The sequence below is a fragment of the Denticeps clupeoides genome, chromosome 4 (assembly GCF_900700375.1).
Source record: "Denticeps clupeoides chromosome 4, fDenClu1.1, whole genome shotgun sequence".
NCBI lineage: Eukaryota > Metazoa > Chordata > Actinopteri > Clupeiformes > Denticipitidae > Denticeps > Denticeps clupeoides.
In genome coordinates, this window is record NC_041710.1 from 27,406,903 (window position 1) to 27,428,548 (window position 21,646).

The 21,646-nt window shown below is 41.3% G+C and overlaps 1 protein-coding gene across 5 annotated transcripts in view; it reads right to left on the bottom strand.

Annotated features, from left to right (window-relative positions):
• Positions 1–16,651, bottom strand: part of cntln (centlein, centrosomal protein) — an 83,628-nt gene extending 66,977 nt beyond the window's left edge. The window contains exons 1-9 of one of the 5 annotated variants that reach the window (XM_028977585.1): positions 16,538–16,651; positions 15,792–15,882; positions 14,312–14,400; positions 12,211–12,295; positions 9,636–9,770; positions 8,536–8,715; positions 6,934–7,067; positions 5,269–5,431; positions 4,810–5,007 (exon numbers count right to left, since the gene is read on the bottom strand). In XM_028977585.1, the coding sequence (XP_028833418.1) occupies positions 4,810–5,007; positions 5,269–5,431; positions 6,934–7,067; positions 8,536–8,715; positions 9,636–9,770; positions 12,211–12,295; positions 14,312–14,400; positions 15,792–15,882; positions 16,538–16,596 (1,134 nt within the window). In that variant the 5' untranslated portion in view covers positions 16,597–16,651. Of the gene's footprint in view, positions 1–4,809; positions 5,008–5,268; positions 5,432–6,933; positions 7,068–8,535; positions 8,716–9,635; positions 9,771–12,210; positions 12,296–14,311; positions 14,401–15,791; positions 15,883–16,183; positions 16,504–16,537 lie in introns of those variants that run through there. The other 4 variants (XM_028977587.1, XM_028977583.1, XM_028977588.1 and 1 more) reach the window with 4 other exon arrangements.
• Between the last annotated feature and the right edge of the window lie 4,995 nt (positions 16,652–21,646).

Consider the following 21,646-nt stretch of genomic DNA (forward strand, 5'->3'; position numbering starts at 1 on the left):
ATATATGTGTGTGTGTGTGTGTGTGTGTGTGTGTGTGTGTGTGTGTGTGTTTTAATCAATAAAACTATACACACTATAAACTATCAACATATCATATGAGGAAATACTACTATTGAAACTATTGAAAAACAAACCTGTAAATTTAGAAGCAGCCTGACATGAATTACATTCTTCATTCAATTACTATAGGGCAAACTATCTACAAATAGATCTATCAACATTTTTTAAATATGTTTCTCAAATTGGGTTGACTAATAACCAGACACTGGGAATTCTTGACCATGGCATGAAGCATTTAAAGAACCCAAACCACGCAGCCTACACACTCTGTATGCTAGAGGTGATGATCAAAAGAAACACATCTACTCATCTAAACATGACCCCTCTTAACAAGCTGCGCTTGTGTGTGTGTGTGTGTGTGTGTGTGTGTGTGTGTGTGTGTGTGTGTGTCTGTGTGTGTGATTTTGGGTGGGTTAGGGGGAGCTGACACTTCAATTATACATCTGACAGATTTGGATTCACCAACGGTAAAAACCAGTTGGAGGCAGATGTTGAAAACCCTGTCGAGGAGATTAGGGAATGAGACCTGTCTCCTGGTTACCATACTCTTCTCTCAAAAGGCTGGAATTAAAAGGAAAAAAGAAAGCACGAAAGAACAGAAAGAAAAAAATATTCTTGATTTCACCAAATTACAAATGTTCAAGGATGCATATATTATTAAAATAATATATGGGGGGACTTTTAATGAATAAGTGGAATCTCATGTGTTTTATTCAGAAACCAAATAAAATAAGTCTGCTTAATGGCTTTTAATGTTGTACTACAGATGCCACTTCAGGTGTGTTGAGACCATAAAAGACACTAGGCCCTGGCAATTCCCAGCCAACGGCCATAGTGAGGAAGGCCACCAGATATGGCAGCTGCCCACCTTGACTGGGGAGCTTTCTTGATCACAGGGGTATTGCACAGTTCAGAAAGGGGTTTTTGTGTTCCAAATCTAAAGACAAAATAAGTTGAGGACAGATTCAAAAAGTAAGCAATACACATTAATTATAAATACATTTAATTACATTAAAGGTCCTATGGTTTCCTTCTAACTCACCAATGCATCCATTGATATGCCATCTACCTCAAAAAAACTCTTAACCAACAACACGCCCTCTTCGCTCTTCGCACTCAAACCTCCTCCACAAACCCAGAACCAACCTGAGGACTATGGGAGACCTTTAGGGTGGTAGTAGCCTAGCGGGTAACACACTTGCCTATGAACCAGAAGACCCAGGTTCAAACCCCACTTACTACCATTGTGTCCCTGAGCAAGACAATTACAATCAGTACTTACAGGGTCAGTTCCCCTGGAGCAACTTAGGGTTAAGTCACTCTGGATAAGAGCGTCTGATAAATGCTGTAAATGTAATGTAAAAAATGTGCTGCTGCTCCATGCCTGTGGAATTCCCTCTCTGACATCCTTGTGGCTCCACAACCCACTGACTGTTTTAAAGAATGTCTTAAATCATTTATTTTTAGTAAAACCTTTGCCAGCCCCCCAAATTAATTTAATTAATCTCTATATTTTGATGTTTTTTTTAAACCTGTAGCCCTTTGAGATCTTGTGATGAAAAGGGCAATATAAATAAAATGTATTATTATTATTAAGTTTCCTCAGCAGGAAAAAGTCACTGTTTAGCTTTTTGTCTACATGCTCAGAGAAGGAGAGACAGATGTTAAACTCTGTACCAAGACATCTAAGATATTAATGAGGAATGGTCATGTTAAACAAAAAAAAACTATTACCGCTCACACTGAGCGAACAAGTTCACACGATCCCTTGCTCTTGTTCCTGTGAGATCCTGAACCTGTTCAGGTTTTTCTCTTAATATGATGTGTGGCAACAAACACCATAAAGGTTCCGTGTCTACATCTGCAATTTTTGTCTCCTCTTCTCAGACCCCCAACACCCCCCTCCTCCATCCACCCCTCCCCTCCTCCACAGCATGGTGTTCAAAGCCATCACTCCGCCATATTCAAATGAGAACCCATCTTTCTTTCTTTCTTTCTCCCTCTCTCTCTCTCCGTGTCTCTCCCCCAGTGATCAGCACTTTGATCATCTCCAGTGGTAACTTCCAAACATTTAAAATTAAAATAAAGCCTCTCTAACAACCTGTGCATTAGAATTTAACAGGTGTCGGAGAGGAAGTTGTTACAGAATTTCAGATTACGCTGGAACACACACTCCTGTCAGTACAATTATAGCCAGGGAACGGAAAGCCCTCCTGACTGCACTATACCATGGGATACCTGATCTGTTAACTTTGATGTCGGTAGGTAAGAAAGTTAAGAAACAAAGCACCCAGGCAGCAGCTACATGTGTTCAGTAAACACAATTTAATATTAATGCTACGCCTCGGATCTCTGCATAAGCAGAGTGTTGATTATTACGCCTTCCCCAAAAAGATGTGATCTGCCTCCTTATGGAGGCCTTGTGCAGTAAGGCATGCTTTATCACACATGCACATGCACACACACACACACACACACACACACACACACACACACACTCTTGCTTCTCTTTACACACCCACGCGCACTAAAACATTCAACACATCTTTGCAGATTTGAGTTAATTATTGGGGAACACAGCATAACTGGATTTAATTACTCACTAATTGATCCGTTTAAATATCAACATTGCCTGAATTAATAGGGTTAAATTCTGACTGGGCAATGCAGACAGAACCACAGGGTGAAGAACGCAGGGCAAGATCATATTCATGTCAATAACACACAACTCAGTGTAGCCAAATATAATCTCCTCAAATGCATCTTAAAGCCACAAAGCAACCTTAGGGCAAATAAGTTGTGGATCATTAATACTGATATTGTTATGTGCTAATAATTAGAATTTCAGGAATAAAAAATTGTCACTTTATTTCATCCTCCTCTAGGCCACATAGACGATAAGAAGAATAAGAGAAAAAGAAAAAAAAAAAAAAAAAGTCTCTCAGGTCATTTTTCTATGACTGGGTGGTAGTAGCCTAGTAGCCTAGCCGGGTGGTAGTAGCCTAGTGGGTAACACACTCGCCTATGAACCAGAAGACCCGGGTTCGAATCCCACTTACTGTCATTGTGTCCCTGAGCAAGACACTTAACCCTAAGTTGCTCCAGGGAGACTGTCCCTGTAACTACTGATTGTAAGTCGCTCTGGATAAGGGTGTCTGATAACTGCTGTAAATGTAAAATATGTACTATGTAAAATAAGAAAAACAAATACATTACAGCTTGGCTGGAACACGTATCACCCCCAAGTGCAATGTGTCTTAAATTGATTAGCTTCTAATCAATAACTCATTATTTACATTTACATTTAAGGCATTTATCAAACGCCTATATCCAGAACGATTTACAACCAGTAGATACAGGAACAGTCCCCCTGGAGACTCTCAGGGTTAAGTGTCTTACTCAGGGATGAGCAACGGATGAGTAAGTGGGGTTTGAACCTCGGTCTCCTGGTTCATAGCCGAGTGTCTTACCTAGGGCAGCAACAATCGAATATTTTTGTAATCGATTATTCTGACGATTGTTCATCGATTAATCAGATAACTCATACAAAAATTTGTTTAAAAAACGAAAAACAAAGTAAACGGGGTCGGAGCAGTCGCGACGGCAGTCGACCTCACCGGTGCAATCTTGGCTAAATCTATATGCTAATGAATGAAGATTTGTCCATCTGTTGCATTTATTATTACTACGTTATGTATAGGGAAGGCGTGTTTTGAGATGTAACTTATCAGTGTGTGTGTGTGTGGCGCGCAGGAGAATTACATGAGAGAGATCTTTGTATTCGCTCTCTTGCTACTTATCATGCCTCGTCACTATCGATTCATAACACAGGCTACAATAATTACAATAATACAATTATAATGTACGTTCTAAGAAGCGCTAATGTTCATATCAGTTAGCAATCACAAAAATACGATGCCTTGTAGAAGCTCTGAGTTCGCTTGGAGAACTGCAGTTCACGTGAGGATGTTTTCGGTTAAGGTGCTGTAGTTTTGACGATGTACTTTAATGGTAGGACATGTCCGTTTTACAGTGTATACACTGCACTACGTTGTCCACCTTACGCAGCGTAAAATGGTCCCACACTTTAGACATTTTTTGCCTTTTACGCACACCAGTATCTTCATTTTCCAGCATCTTTGAAATGTGCTTCAGGTAAATGTGCACCTGGCTGCAACTGGTGTGGAGCTCCACAATAGGCGGAAACATGTCACCTCTGTAGTAGGCAGAAACACGTCACCTCCACGACACCCATATGTCTTTGGTGAATTAAACGAAGCCTCGAGGCAAAGATTTTTCCTGGAACATTTTTTTTTTTTTAAATCGAATTATTAGAATAATCGTTTCAGCCCGAGACTGACCCACTATTTACCTACCTACCCACCCTTACCCTTATTCCTACTGACACACAGAGTGCAGGGGAGCCGGTCCACCAAAGAGCACACACACCAGTCACATACCCGTCACTCACATATTCATACCTATGGATGGTTAATTAACCTAGTGTGCAAGCCTTTGGACAGCACAACATGAAGAGAGCATGGAAACACTGCAAACCGCAGGCCGAAGCCATAATTCTAACTCAAAATCTTGGAGGTATGAGACTACATTGCCAGGAAATCATTGTCAATCAATTGGTGGGTTTGTTCAGGATGTCCTCACTTAGACAACAATAAAGAACACCCTCAACAGCAGAAGCTGAGCCAGTACTGAGCAGTGGAAAGGGACTGTAAATATTAGGGGACCCACCTCAAAGTGCTCAGAGTTGGTCTGTCTGGCCTGTGTGGGGTCCACGGCGGAGCTTGCCAGCTGCCGCAGCTGCTCCTGAAGGTGCAGTATCTGCTGGTCTTTCTCCTGCAGCTGTGCACTAAGGGCAATGTCCCTCTGGCGGAGCTGTGCCTCACTGCACACCAGAGCCCGGTGGGCCACAGTGAGTTCGGTGTAGAGCTTCCACAGACACAAAGACACAAAATAACGTGATGAAGTGGAGTGCAGTGATATTTCTAAATAAAGGTATAAAGAAAACAAAAACTGCCATGGACAACGTAATTGTTCACTGTGGGGTTTCCATGGTGACCTGATACCCACTCCACACAGAGCACAGATGCTAAGATCATCTGGAAAAAAGTTGGGTGGAGCTGGGGCTTGCTGACTAAAGCGAATCAGTCTCTGGCTGACTGGCGCACACTGGGCAGAGGCTTCCAGTACCTTGTGGTAAGAGACGGTGTCTGCGGTGTGGGCCTGCTCCTGGCTGCGCAGCACTCGCTGGGTGTCCAGGTTCAGCCCCTCCAGCTGCTGGATGAGCTGTGTCTGCTCGTCCACATGATCCACACTCTGCTTATACAGAACCTGCACATTCTGCAGCTCCTGCCTGACATGCACAGAAAAGGCACACTTAACACATCCAAACCGGAGCACTCCAATGTTTCCTTGCTTTAAGAATGAATCAATGACTGAGCTATTGTTGTGTTTGTGTTTTATCTCTATCAGCTAATAATCAGGGTCAAACGGTCATCTTGATTGAAACAGTTCCAGACACAAAACATTAATGACATGCATTCGGACACTCTGGGGTCAATTGGATTGCCTCTGTGATGGAAAAAAAACATATTTGTTTTGTTAAGAATATGCTTGGTCAACTTAACCTTGAAGGCATATTGATTAATCATTATTTGTAATATTGCACATAAATGAGTAAAAAGGACTGAACAAAAGAAACATTTTTTGTTATTAAACCTAGATCTCTCCATGCCACTTAAACATAAATATGTCAGTGACAAGTTACTTATTGTAGCACATTTGCAGAGAATGCTAAAATGAGCTGACACGCTTTGTCTTCATTGTGTGACTGACACCTTAAGCACACAAGAAGAAAAAGGGAGATTACTTCTAAGGCTCCACAGTTTTTATCTATCGACACAAGCTTTAGCAAATCCTGCGTGGTTTCACTTTGTCTCTCCAATGCACATTAAGTATGCAGGACTTATTAAATGGCTGAGGAGTGAATGTGTGAGTGAAAACGTGTGTACACTGCCAAACTGTCTCAAATTGGAGCTGGACAGACGTATTCACATCCTCGGCACTCAAATACCCATTTGACAGATAGACAATCATCAGAAGATAAAAATGATCAAAGTAGCCATGGCAGTCAAAATACTACAGAATATTCCACCTAACTAAAAAACAACTTTGACTAGAAGTAGTAAAATCCTTGTGGTCAATTAATATCAGCAGCTGACTATATGAATAATTAACCTTTAAATAAAGAAAACATTTAAATAATATAATGAAACTTCCCATAAATACAATTATTAAACCATTATTTATATTTAGTCCTGACCTTTTTTTGTCACAATAATGATTCTCAATTCTTAAATGTTTTCCACAGGTAATAGGTCCAGAAAGTGTGATTTTTTTTATATATCTTTCAATTGAACCATTATTCTATTTCTGTAATACTTACAAGAACATGTAATTTGTGATGTGTCTACTTAGGCCTTAGTATTAGTATGGTGGTCATGATCGCTTTTATGACTGGATGATGATTCAAGATGGACTAAAACGTGTAAAAAGATAAAATGGCAAAAGCTTTATTTATGAATTTTGTTGCCCAATTCATGCATAGGTTTACCACAATGGCCATAGATAGATATAGATATCTGAGATTATGCTGAATATAAGCATGGGTGGGTTTCAACACTTATGGATAAATTAGAATTTAGCTATTACTATAATAGAACTCTTTGTAGTGTTGTAATTTCACTGCTACTAAAATCTCCAGGCAATAATAGGCACCTCTGTGCTGTAAAATTACTGAGGAAACCTTATTAACAAAAACTGTGGCTTGACTGTGAAGAGGACGGTAACTGGTACCTGAGCTGAGCCACACAATTGTCCTTCTGCTTCAACTCCATGTCTGTGGTGTTCAGCTGGGTAGATAGAACAGAAAGCCGAGCCTCGGCTTCAAATACCTCCTGCTTCACGGCGCTCAACTCCTGTTCCATATCCTGAGAGAGAGCGAGATTTTAGAAACTAGCATGCAAACAAATGGAACATCAGGTGAACAAAACCATTTCGACCAGAAAAGTGCTAAGAAAGCAGCCCTCCATTCCACTTCTTTTCTCTTTTCATCCTCACCACCAGTATGTGTGAGGTGATTGGTCATTCAGCAGCACATCACACAAGTCGCTGCTGCTAATGAGAGAGCGTAGTGGCCCAGGCAGCCAAACCCTGCTGGCCAGCATCAAACGCTCAGGGCCAGACAGAGGATCCTCCCCTGCACCGGAGCAAGCCTTAATGACACATACCCAATAAGCTGAACAGCAAACCTGTTATTAAGCATTCTAAACATGTGCACACACACTCACTGACTGGGCCATGTATAAAGGAAAAATAAGCTATCATTTCATAAAATTATCTTAAGCTAAAAACCTTCCTTTTTAGGAAATATTTAGATTAAATATGGGTCAAACGAGAACCAAACGAGAAATTACAATGATAGACATCTAAAAAAAAAAAAAAAACACTTTTTTAAGTGTCTCTGCCAAAATGCCATAAATGTAATTAACTGTAATAAGCATTATTCTTGCTAGTTCTATATCATTTGTTTCATAGTTCTATATAACATTTTCATAAATATTTGTGTGTGGGGTTGATTCCATTATATTCCTTTATTATACAATCCCACATTTAATTTTAACCTTGACCAAAATTAAAATGCATTTGTGCTTTAAGTAAACTATTTTATACTTTCTGATGTGTACATGTGTTTGTGTGTGAGCCAGTGTCAGAGCAAGGCCTTGGTTTACATAATGAACACAGGCCTTTATTTATTTAGGGCAGCACAGGCCAGTGTTTGACTGACACTCCACTTCAGGAGGAGGAAGCTGCAGATGAGCTTTGGATCTGCAAGGGAACTGAACTCTACTGCCGATGAAGAAGAAAGGAAAAGTGAAATCAAGGAAGAAAGGGGGAGACAGAGACAGACGAGGGAGTTGTTAGAACTGACAGTGAATCCACTGGATTCAGGGAACAGCTATCTGTTTCTGGTCATTAAACCCCCCAAAAAAGTTGTTCCATAGCATGGGGTATGGGAAGGCCATGCAAACTGGCACACGCTAATTAATTGTGGAGCAACAACAACAACGTGTAAAAAAAAAAAAAAAAAAGAAGTCACACCATGGGGAGAATTCATTAGCCACAGCACAATGTTAAGGGAGGACCCAGACACACACACACATATATATATATGTCATTATTTCTCCCCCCTTCTGATTGGTTCCATTAATATTTAAAATATGTGCTGCGTAGGACGTGTTTGGTACTTTACATTCAGATCAGGGACACAAAAGAGGCTCAAGGTGAGCAGAAGAACAAAGAGAACAATAGACAAAAAAGAGAAAAAGGAGGTCCCTGGGTCTCTGCTGCCCCCCTCCTGCCTTGTGTTCCTTGTCTGAGTGCAAGTTGTGGTGCTACCTTGACTGTGGCCTGGATGGACGCATCCTTGAGCCTCTTCTGGTCATCCTGCTCCCTTGCTCTATCCAGCTCTGCCTGCAGGGTGGAGCAACGACCCTCCAATTCCTCCTTTGCCTCCTCCAGACATTGCAATGCCTGTTGTCCTTCCTCCTCTTTCTTTTTCCAATGCTCCTTACATTCCTGAACAAGAAGAGAAATTTAGTTTGGTGAGGTTGGTCGGAAGTCAAAAGGGCCAAGTAAACAACTAAAGCAAGGGAGAACAGAGAGAGGGGGTGAAATGGAGGGGTTACAGAGGACATGGTGCAGATGAATATGCAAAACTTTCAGTAAGGAAGTGAGAGAGTTGGGGGAAAAAAAGAGAAAAGAAAACAGCAGCAGCGTGGGGAAAACACAGAAGGCCCCGTTTGTGCTCTTGATTGGCAAGGTCACCCGGGCTCCCGGCTGGCCTGGGCCCACGCAGGTATAGGGGCCATATTTTAGCTCTAATGAAAGCTGGTAATGAGAATGCCTTCACTCCAAGCCCATTAGCCCATGTGGACTGCTTTGATGCTGTCCCCCTGCATCTATCTATGTGTGTGTGTGTGTGTGTGTGTGTGTGTGTGTGTGTGTTTCTTTTATTTTTTTCCTTTCCAATTCAAGACTCCACGAAGACACATCCACCCAGCCCTCCACTTTATCAATTAATCATGCAGGTCCCATCAGTGCGTAATTAGGAAGAAGCCACATCATCACACATACTTCCTCAAAACCACCAACCTCCCTGTGCCCCAACCCCCTCCAAAAAGCCCTCCTCCCTCCCCGTTGCTTGATCATTAAGTATTTATCTGGAAGTTAGCAGCCAGCAACCTTCAGCTCACTGCCTTCCTGGAAGCCCTGACTCTCAGTTCAGAGTACGGTAGAAACTTGACAGTGAGAAAGTGGTGAGGGGAGAGAGTTGGGGAGACAGAGAGACTGGGCATGTCTTTTTCACCTCCCAAAGTGATTTTGAGGCCTTAGGCTATTGCCCCGAGGGACCTGTCTATTTTCCAGTGTCGCGGGCGCACCAGAGAGAAACCGCGGCGCTTCAAAAGCACTGGATGCCAGTGGAAATTTGTCCAAACCTTAAGTTCTCGACTCCTATTCCCTTGCTGCTGGCGAAGAGCTGCCAGCTCCTTCTTCATTAGAGCCAGCTCCTCATCGTTGCTGTGGCTTCTCTGGATCAGGTTGTTTATCTCCTGCTGTTGCGCTGTCACTTTCTGTTTCAGTAGCCATACAAGCAGGAGGGGAGAAAGAGACAGCCATTAGTCAAAAGCAATCTGGGTCCAGATTCAAAATCCAGAGGCAGCGCATGGCACAACAGGCGAACCAGTGCTAATGTAAATGTTTAATAAATGCCAGAGTGATAACATGCCAGGTTGTTGGGAAAATATGGCAGAGTGACTACATAAGGAGACTTATGCAGACCATGGGGGAAAATTGCTGTGAAATTGTGCATTATATCTTAAGAACATCCAATCAAAAACTGACATGCATCATGACCACTTTAACCTTCTCCCTCACTAAGGAGGAATTATGACCTAGGATAAAGTTTTTGGCTACAGACATTTACACCCGTCGGTGACTGTGGTTTGTCATAACTTTAGGTACTCTACCAAAAGCCCTTTAAAAGTCCCATTCATTCTAATATCAACATTCAGACTGAGAATAATTCAAATGTGTAGTGATACTGTAGTGTTCAAATACTTCCAGTACTGCACATGGAAGTGGTCCCAAGCAAACATGAAAATGTCCGCTAATGATGCTTCTCACATGGTCACACGCTTTAGAAAAATAATAAAAGGTTATCATAATTAGCCAATAAATGTATTCTATACATTAGTTTCATACAGGTGCAGCAATCAGATATTTTTTACCACATCACGCAACACAAAAATCCAAGGAGAAACTGCAGCAGGGCAGTTCCCAGTTATTTGTGATAATCTACCTCCTTTATGCAGTCAGGAGCTGGCAGAGGCACCAGGACAGGAGAAGGCTGGTCTCCTAACAGAGACCTACGCCAGCTCTGGCATTGAGGTAATCCACCACTGGCCACAGATCTTTCAGAAATAACACTGTGCTCTGGGACGCAATTAATTGCCATGTTGGGGGAATCACTGGAATCTTCCAGATAGTGGATTTATGCCGTGGTCCGTTCACCATGCAAAAATGGGCTTTAATAGAGATTTATTCCACAAGTGGAACTAAATTCAAAACGTTGATAATGAGGTAGGCAAGAATTGCTTTAACCCCAGTAGTGTTCAATTGGTAGGAAAAAGGGTTTAAAGAAGTTAAGAGGTCTAGGACAGAAAGATTAGCATGAGAAATTCCCAGTGCAGTTCATGAAAGCTAATTATGTTACAAAAATGAAAGAGTGGGTGCGTGTGGGGTGTATGTGAGTGTGTTGGGGGGAGAAGAAAGATTGTCAAAGTTTCTGTGGAAATGCACTGTGAGAGCAAGATGTTGAGGATTCAGCAGACCATCACATCTACAGGAAACCAATTAATCACCATTCGGCTTCATCTGACGCATATTTTGGTTGAGACAATGGGTGTCAGCAGGACACAGTCCAGAATTCTCACTGCAAATCGGCTTTACAAATAGGCCATTTTAGAGGCCAAATTACCTCTACAATGCATGTTTAAGAGACATATTAGACAATCATATACACATTTTAGTGAACTTTTTATTTTATTGTGTCTTCTTTATAAGATAAAATATTTTAAGATGAATATATAGTGATAACCGCAGATCGATTAAAGACTACCAAATAAGTCACATAAAAAGCCACACTTTCACACTTTGCATATGTATAGCATATTGGTTCATAAAAAAAGCTGGCATCAGTTTATTTGGCTTTTTTCAACTGAAAAATATTACTGTATACTGTAAGACTGAAAATTTATTATTTTTTCCCCCACAAACTGCCCTTTAAAGAACAATGTTGGTTGACACACATCAGCAAAAATGTTGGCCTGATAGTCAGTCATTCCTGGATTTCGCTGGCTTTTTTATAATAAAACGTCTCAATTCTGAATTAATGTTGAAATGTTTTAGCCATTTTTTAGCTGACTGATCTGGATGTGCATGCATACATTTCTGTTTATGACAGTTTATGACATTGTGTAAACATTTAGGTGACATTTGTAATTCATTATAAGAACACATAAAAGCATACAAACAATAGTATGATGTTTAACTGAAAACTCATAGGACTATGTTAAAGGGACTGAAAAATAAAACTGCTGTTCCGCATATAAGGATCCAATGTCCATAGAAATATTACATACAACTGAATTAATGTGGTCTGTCTTTACATTTCATAAATGCATGGTTGGTATCCAACTTAAGACAAGCTTGTCTAATGTTAAATCCATATTAGCATGAGTGAAGGTGTACATTTGGGGGGGGGGAATGCTATAATACTGGTGATTACATCAATACAGGTCTCTACTGGGAGTGGTTAATGTGTTAAGTAGTCATGAGAGATGATAATGACACATACTTGCAGATGCCTCACCGAGGGATCTTTATTAGTGGTGAATTAAGGAAATGTGAACAGTCACAACCAGAACATTCATCACTGTGACTTAGTAATGTTTTTTGAAAGGGAATTCACCATAAAAACAAACACAACACAACAAGTGCACGTGACCTCACCTGCTCCAAGTCTTGGATTTTGTAGTCTTTTGCTTGGAGAATCTCTAGAACCTTCCTGTCTTTAGTTTCTGCTTTAAGATTTTCACTACAAAGCAAATATGGACACAGAAAGCAGGAAGTTAAATTTAGTACCTTTTAAAATACTCTCAATGTATTTTAAGACCTCAACACCACCTAATCTACCCAGTTACATCAGCTAAATTTCTTTAAGTCTTAAACCTTTCTTGCATGTTGTAATTCAACAAATAAATGTAGATAGTCAATATTAATGGTACTGTCTATGGTGCTGATTCCTGAGAGAATTTAAAGCATTCATTTACATTTAGAAGAGTTTTGGACCACTGTCTAGTTTTATACTTGAATAGTCAATGGGATCATATTCATGTCAATATTTTTGTATGTTGTCACATTTAGCAGGAAACCCAGCCACTGTGGATGCACGTCACAGTGTATTTATTGGTGCCGATCCCAAGTCCAGGTAAATGGGGAGAGATGCATAAGGAAGTGCATCCGGCATAAACTTTCTGCCAAACCACCATCTCCTGTGGTGACCCCTAAATTGGGTCTCTGCTAATTTAGTTAATTGTGAATTTCTGGTACTGATAAAAAAGATGAATGCTGCAAAGACATTTTTTGAACCACTGACACAGTGTTCTGCAAGTTTTAGAACTGAGAAGTGGCTGAGAAGTCAGCTTATGTGAACCACAACGCAGCTGCCTCTCAAAGGTTCCCACCCTCCCCTGGAGCAGCGCAGCAAAAGTGAGTGAGTGCATAGGGAGAACACCCCTCTCCTGGTATTAGTAATTACCGGGGCATCAAAATGAGGTGTGCAACTCACAGGTGAGCCAAAACATGCTCACTTAAAGCTTGCTGCAGTCTCTTTCTACTCATCGCTCGTGGGAACAAGGCAAAAAAGAACAGCCATCAGGGCCTAGTTTTGTTTCAAGCGCTGCCAATCACCTGGGATTCCTCCCCTCCATTCTTTCCACTCATGCTCCCTTTCATTCTCTCTACTCCCCTGCTCACCAAGGACCTCTGACATGATGCCTGGTCTCCTCTGAGCCGAGCGATACCATGTATCCCAGGCAATGTTAACCATGTCCCGAGCAACCAACCAATCGCTACAAGGCCAAGGGAACTCCCATAAGGCTGAGCGCTTGAGTGGAGCCAGCACAATTATCATGTCAATATCCCACACGGCGGGTATGCTGATACACAGCCGCACTCTCAGGGTGCATGTTGCCTGGTCTCTGAGGGCTGGCATGCCTTGTTGACTTTGCCTATGGGAGCTTCCACAGCGGGTGAGAGGCTGGGGCTCCTTTACCTGGAACGTCTGTTCCTTCAGAACCAAGTGCTTCAGCGCCGCGGCTCTGCAAAAACACACTGGAAGAAACACAGTTTCCTTTTCCCTGTGCGTGTGTTGCATTTACGTTTTAAAGGAAAACCCTTTTCACATCGTCAGAGTAAAAAGATTTTCACCAGTTAAGCCTACAGATCACATTTTGTACAAATATACAAAGAGGAATAAATGAATTAAAAATGAATACTTTTAACAGTGTAGGACTCCACATCAGCTATACATTTACGCAATACACAACCCATAATATTGTGCATTGTGGGGGTTACTGCAGAATCTTGCTTTTGAAAGGTTCCCATGCCATTGGTGCAGCTAACCCTCAGAGGGTCATCTTAGTCATCGCAAATCTAGCATTTATCCTGCCAAGGCAGGTGCTTGGAGTACCCGTTTCCACAGTTTAGGATGGGAAGACGCGTTTTCATTAAAGCACTTCCATGGCTGAGCAGCTCTACAGGGGATAAGGGGGCTTAAATCAGCATCTGCAGCAGATTCTGCCCTAACCCTGCAGCACCAAAGAGCTACCTCATACACAATGCTGGATAACTTTCATACATACCTCGCCTTCAATCTACAGCGTGCGAGGGTCAGGCAATAGGCCTGAGAATGCTTTAGAGGCACAGCTCCCAAGCAGGGGATTTAGACTGAGAGAACCGTAATTCGCTTGCTGAATTAAGAGGTGGTGTGTTGCAAAACAGAGTTGACACACTCATAGGTGTATATGAACAGTGTATGGAGTCAACCCACCGCTCAACCACTAAGCTCACAGCTTGAGTCAGGTCAGGATTGGCCACTTGAAGACGTTTCCACAATGACCATACAAACTCTTTGTCAGCCTAGAAATAAAACAAAGAGAAACAGCTATTTTACTGCATTTAAATGGAATGTACTAAACTTCATCATCAAATCTGAACAGTATATGGCTATATTTGTCATTACAAAACAACAGATCACAGTGATGTGGTATATTGACATATCTTTTCCCATAAAGAGCAGAAAATGAAACACGCTTCAAATGACCAACTGAATAAAGCATGTAACAATTTAACATTTATATTCTGATTTAAGGCCCATCTTCCTTGGATCACAGAGCAAGTGGGTCATTTCATTGCATTCATTACACGAAAATCAAACATAAATCAAACTGAAAAAAAAAAGAAAAGAAATAAAAGGAAAGATATGTTTGCTTGAAACACACATAGGAAAAACTGATGACAGAGACAGTCATTTGCAGCTATAAAGGAATTCCTGACACATTTCGAATTCAGATTCTTGTAGAAAAAAATGTCTTTCAAACATTTTAAGCTACATTACATTTAATGAGAAACATCTAAAAAGTACATTTTCTGACATTAAAAAGACAGAATTATACCATATCGACCTAATATAAAATTATCTGTTAAATTATGTCTGCATCATCATAAGATTAAAGTCATCATTCCCTCTGGAATCCACTGGTCTCCAATTAGTACATGAATTTTGAACCCCATTCAAAACTGTCTAATCAATTATTTACTAAATGGCGAAGGCAGACCTTGATAGACCATGGGTTGAACATACAAAGTGGAAAACTCAGATGTGAAGAGATAGAGACCTCACTAAAAGCTGGCCTACACTGAAGTTAATGATGAATTAGGGAAAAAAATACCCACATCAAACAGGTCATCGTTTTACTACGGCTTTGGCAGACATAAATGCAGTGTGACCCATCAGGTCAAGATGGAACCCCCTCTCTACATTCTAAGGATTTCTTCAGTGTGAATATTTGAAGATGTGTCTCAGGCCCGTCTGATCGATGAATTATTCATCTTAGAAAGCAGACCATGAATGGCCACTGGTTAATTAAAAACTTGTTTCATACAGGTTTGTACGGGTTTAAAACAAAACAAATCATTCCGTTTTCTATCCACAGAGCTACAGACATTCCACTATAACCATCACTTGTCAAAGTGATCGGAAAATACGGTAAAAAAGCATTTCTGAAATGCAGCACACTAATGCTTCTAGGCACCACCTGGTGGGAGACTACAGACATGCAAGGTCCTTCTCTGCCTCATTCAATGTGTGTGTGTGTGTGTGTGAGAGTGTGAGAGAGAGAGAGAGAGAGAGAGAGAGACTTTCAAAGGCTATTCTAACCCACAATCACCTGCAGAGAAATAAAAATAAATCTGGAATAATTTGGTGGTGAATAAGTGAACTGCTCCAGTTTTTCCCCAGTTCTGTTTACCTGACACCGAACAAGCTCCTCTGACAGACTCCTCACTTCCTTCTCCAGAAGAAACACACGACCGCTGTCATCTTTTTCTGCCATCTTCAATCTATGAAGAGATTAATAATTTGTCTATTAATTCTCTCCCACGCCTCCTCAAAAACAGTTAAATTGGATGGAACCAAATCGAACAAGCGATTCTTAGAACGCACTGTTCAATACACGCAATGTTGTGGCGCAGTGAAGGCTATGAAACAAACAGAGTGATAAGCTAAGCTGGGGTGTTTTTTTATGCTATTTTTTGTCACTCGTGGTGCGAGAGCTAGCTAGCATATTAAGACGTGGTCTTAATTCTTCACTTTGTCGGCAAGCTGTCATACAGCGAATCGAGCAAATCCGTTTTTGCTTACAACACTATAACCAAGCAGCAATTACGACAAAAAACTCCGGAGCGAACCAGAAGAAACAACATACTTAGACAGTGGCTAACCAGCTAACTTAAGCTAAGATATAAACTTCCCCGGAGACGTCTGAAGTCAAGCGACTAGAGACTATTAAAGAGACAGTGTAGCGGAGCAGTGCTATTACTCAGGCAACCGCTGTACATTCATACGAGCGTATTTCTCCAAAGTTCCTGCAGTCGCAGACTGTTCGGCAGGAAGCACATCACCACCCGCTCGCTCGCTCGCCTGCAACGCGGTTGCCAACGACGACCAGCCACCCTGCCGGTTTGTTGTGGATTTCAAACGAGCGCGCCGTTTTACCGCTTCCAGACGAGTTTGCGGCACTTTACGACAGTGGAGGGCAACATACGACGCTGCATTCAGCCGGCCGCTCGTCTCAGTAGCCGGAGGAGCCGCAGCGCTGCGGGAGGGTGCTGCCCCAGGATGGGGCTTTGTGCAAACATGCAGTTCTGGAAGCAAGAAAGAAAAAGTTGATGAATAGACACCTCAGTTTGAAACCTCTATATCCAAACATGATCTACGCATCACAACATTAAGACATTTACAAATCGATGTTTGCAAAAAAAATATCTATATATATATATCCCTATTAGCATATTGAAATTCCCATACATTTGTGTATGTACAGATTTTTTTTTGGTTGACCAATAGCAATGTTGTTTAATGTTTTTGCATTTAATTCAAAAATCAAAGATGCCTCTTGGCCAATGAACCTGATGCAGATTATTTTTGCTAACTGTATTTTAGGTTGTTTACACTGCATGCAGATTATATATTAAATTTATCTATATTGTTAAATGAGCTCTGCTTAAAATATAACCTGCATCTGTGATTTTTAAGCTACTGGCAAACAAATGCCAGATACATTTGCCCTTTGTGCAGTGTTGAAATTGAGACAGGACTTCTTCATCATTCTTCACTAACACTGGTTCGCTCATCTGCCCCGCCTCCCTTCAACTTTCCTGATCCAAAATAAGTCAGTTGACTTGGTGTGATTAGGCCGTTCCTTGACCCGCGAGCTGTGCCTCTCATTAGAATGCTCATTTGCAGAGTGATTTCAGAGGCAGTAGACTGGCTCATAATTTGCAGCATCTGCTCCTGTTATTGCATGGCATTTACGAATCTGTTTCTGCGCATTTCTTGCTCAACAATATCCATTGTTTACTAGTGATGGTTAGCAGTCATCCGTCTCTGCACAGGATTCAGCATTTATGCAGTGGCAAACAAAATTATTTCCATATAAGAGAATCTGCATACTTACATGGTGAGAAAATGACTTTCATCTCTGATGCTCAAGTAGTAGCATTAACCTTGAATTTTGACCATACAGACATGTCCTTTACATTTTTCAGTCATGTTATGACTAAAATGACATAAAACTCAATGAAAAAAGATTCCAAAAATAGATTTGTTATATGCATAATAATAATAATAATAATAATAATATAAAAAAAACTGTCATCACAAATGTGTCATTGCCACATGCATCTTTCATTGTGGTGTATCAGGTACTGTTTTTTTTATTCTTTTAACTGTTTGTCAGCTGTCTGTTTAATGACAGATCCACACAGATCAGAGCATATTTTAGACACATAAAACACCCTCCCGAGGCCCATGACTTTCATCTCCCAAGTGATGTATTTCCAGCATTACAGACATCATTTAAAGTCCCGACTTCATCCTGGCGTTTGTGTCTTTTCATTTGTTCTCCTCTTTCATCAAATGTATTAGGAAGTGTGGCAGGCTATGGTTTTATTTGAGACTACACACAAAAACAGACCTTCTGTGCTCTCAACTGACACACTGATAGGGAGCTTGGGGGTTTTAAACAGCAAGACCATATCAAACATACTCTCAGCGACCACTTCCTACATGGTTATCACATCAGGTAATAAATAAGGTGCAGTGGCCATAGCATGATTTTCAAAGGCTGTTTTAAGAAAGTGACAACTTCGTGTGTTAATATTTATGTACAGAAACTTGGATTAAATACAGTTTTAATCATTTTCTTTTTATTATTTTGATTATTATGTCAATTTTGTCATATTCCACGTAATTCAAAATGCTTTGCCTTTATAATGACCATTATAAATGATAAGAAGCTTTCTTTAAAAGGGTCAGAGCTGTGTCTGTTTAAGGAGGTTGACATCACAAATCAGATTAACCAGAAAGGTCTTGCATTTGCTTACTTCAGTTTATGGATATTGTATATTATCAGTGCCGGTGGTAAGGTCACAACAGGAAGGGACCAGTCAGTGACGCCTTCAGGAATGTAACAGCAACTTCTATGAAGTCTTTTTAATGCATTGCAAATATGGTATACAGTCTTTGGTAACAAAATTATGGCTGCAAATTCAAAGTGATATTAACCACAACAATTAAACATGATCATTTTGGTCACCAATTCAACAAGAGTAGATGTAAATTTAAACCATGAGATTAATAAATAAACTTATTAAAATAAGCAAAGCACAAATAATCCATAAACCAAGGACACGATTCTGCTGAATAATAGATTATCTTTTTATTTTTTTTACAGCAAGTCTCACAGAGGAGAAAATACTTTATTATGGCTTGCTGGATAAATGAATAAATAAAGTCTATGAAAAGGTATATGGAAACATCTCAGAACACACTGAAAAAACATATGGCCTTAGCTTCAAGAGGACATTTTAACTGGTGCTAACCTTACACTGCACACTATGCTTGGAATATCATTCCCATTCAAGCATCTTAAGAGAAGCATCGTGCTCCTCAGCCTTAGAGACTTAAACACTCATAAAAACAGATGTCATAAACGAATGAGAAAAAGCCCTGTGGAAGTCCTTGGATTTATTGTCCAACAGGACATTTTGCTTTGGAGAGGTTTAAAACCATGGCAATTTAGCACAATAGAAAGTTGTCATAAAATAAAAATATTAGATTTTTTTCCTGCAGACTATATCATTGAGTACTATAAACTGATAGGCCTGCCTTGATGTATTGGTTTACTTAATGTTAATACGACAATGACTAGCAAATGTGCGTGAAAATATTATAAATGAGGTTAGTTTTGTTTATTTTAATAACTAAAATGCAACAGCAAAGGCCACATTGAGTGAGTTGGCTTGAAGGCACTTTTATTGGAATCTCTTGGAAAATTGATTTATTCTCCACCGGTGTCTTAGGACCACATAAGAATGATTTCACAATGCCCTGAGTCTACACCATGCAAATGCGGCACATGAAAAATTCAGCAAACCTGCAACATGGTCTCAGTGGGCTGAGTAGGCAGAGCTGACAAGTGTCTCTCCACCGAGAGTTCAGAGTACAGCCGTCTCCGCCTGCCACCTCAGGTAGGAGGACTGTCATCTGTGAAACGTTTAGCACCAACTTTGATTCACTTTGATAAAGGAGGGAAACGACTGCAGGGTTTACAGCATGCTAAATGATGACAAGCCGAGTGAATTTGAGAAACAGCAGTTGAACAAGTGTCTGTTGCAAATTCTGATTATTCAAAATGTCTTTGTCGCTCATGTCAGGGGGGTTTGGGGTTGGATGACTTCACTGATTATTCCGTTTCCTTAGTACTGTACAGTTTGTTTAGGCAGTGTCAACAGGCTGTTAGATCTGGGAAAAGTGCTATTCTTTTCAATTCCAAAGATGTACAGCAATTACATAGTGTGATTTTCCCAACATGAACTAGGGGGGGAGCAACATTTTGCTAAATGTGACTAATTTAATAAAGGAAAAATATAGACCATAAGACTCATTCCCAGTAAAACAGTTGTTCTAATGGCAAAAACATTAGAGAAACCACCAGTGAAACCACCAATGGAGCCTTTCCAGAATTTTCTGAGGCTCAAAAACATTCATAAATATGTCCTGGTTGTGTCAGGGTACTTTGAGCCAGAGTGTGCTGAACATGTTGTTTTTGTGTCTGCGCCGCAGCAGACCAATATTGATTCCCCTCCTTGTCTATGACTGATAGCTAAACTCACCCCTTTTATTTGTGCAGCTACCTCTGTAGCTTCCTTCACTCCGATCAATGTCCCCACCCGACCCCTTTCGGCCATCCCTGACATCACGCGCCTGGAGCTGCTCTCACGAGTGGGCCCACTCCATGCACCCAGCACAAGTGCCTCTGCTCAGCCCCCTCGGGTGCAGACTCCACTGCTCCATCTGATGACCTTAGGTTCCATCCTCTGCGTGAAAGATGGCTTCATAATGAGAGGATTGATGAGGAGGAGGCTGACTTCCTCGGGGCCATAGCCAGGGTGGGGGTAAGGGTAGGGAGCCAGGGCGGTGAAGGGATGGAATGGGGGAACTGGCAGGGCTGCGGGGGCCTGCAATATGCCCCGTGTGCTGCCCCTGATAGTGTGGGAAAGAGGAGTAGAAGCGCTTCCCTCCACAGGGGCTTGTTTTTTCCAAGGCTAGGTGGAGGGGCTAAGTTTGGGTTCGAATCTCCCTTGAGAGATTCCGGGCTGCTCACATAAAAAGAGCTCCTGGCAATGTAGGAGAAGCTCTCCATACTGCACCTAAGACAAAAGGATGTGTGGTTTAAACCACTCGGCTCTCCATTTTTGCTCATCTGGCCTTTGCGCACAACTGAATTTTGTTTCTGATAAAATACCTGACAAGTTGGTTTTAGGCCTAGCAATCTTTGGTTATTAAGTGCAAGGTGAACACGCGCCAGCAGTACAAACATTACCATATGTCCTAAAGGATTTCAGAGCATAAAGATTCCCAGACTTTAGGTCTTCAGGTTAATTATGGAGCATTTGCACAGGGAAAGGTCACAAGGTCGTCGGACTGCCCGTTTTCCGGTGGCGCAGCCGAGATGGTGCACCCGAGAGCCGGACAGGTGTGTGATTTCCCCGTGGGTCTGATGACGTTGTCGGCCTGACCTTTTCCCTGAGCTGTCCATAAACAGACGCGCAGTTAGTGACAGCTGATGGCCGTCCCAGTGGATCGTCTCTGCCCGGAACGTTCAATAGCTCATCATCAACTGCCCTTTGAGTAATTAGAGGGTAGGATGGGGTCCTGTCATTGGCTGCGATAAAACCAATACTCCCCTCTCCTCCCGCAGGTGGCCGGAGCAGGTAGATTCCTGCAAGCAATCCGAAAATGGAGAGCGGTTTTAATGTCATGTTTTTCCTGGGCAAACATTAGGATCAGAACTGTTGTGTTCGGAATCCTCCAATTCGGAGCCTGCGATGTATTAAAATAGCCCTTTGCCACAGATTGTTGCCACATTATATCACAAAGCTCACCAATATGTAAATATCACTGCAACAGCTCCTCGTTATTACTGGGAAACTAGTCAAATGTATGTAAAATTAGCGTTTTCCAGCATGCTCTGTTACTTGATTTGTTGAGTAAAACATGCAATTAGCAACACTGGCATATTTAATATTTAATACGTTACAA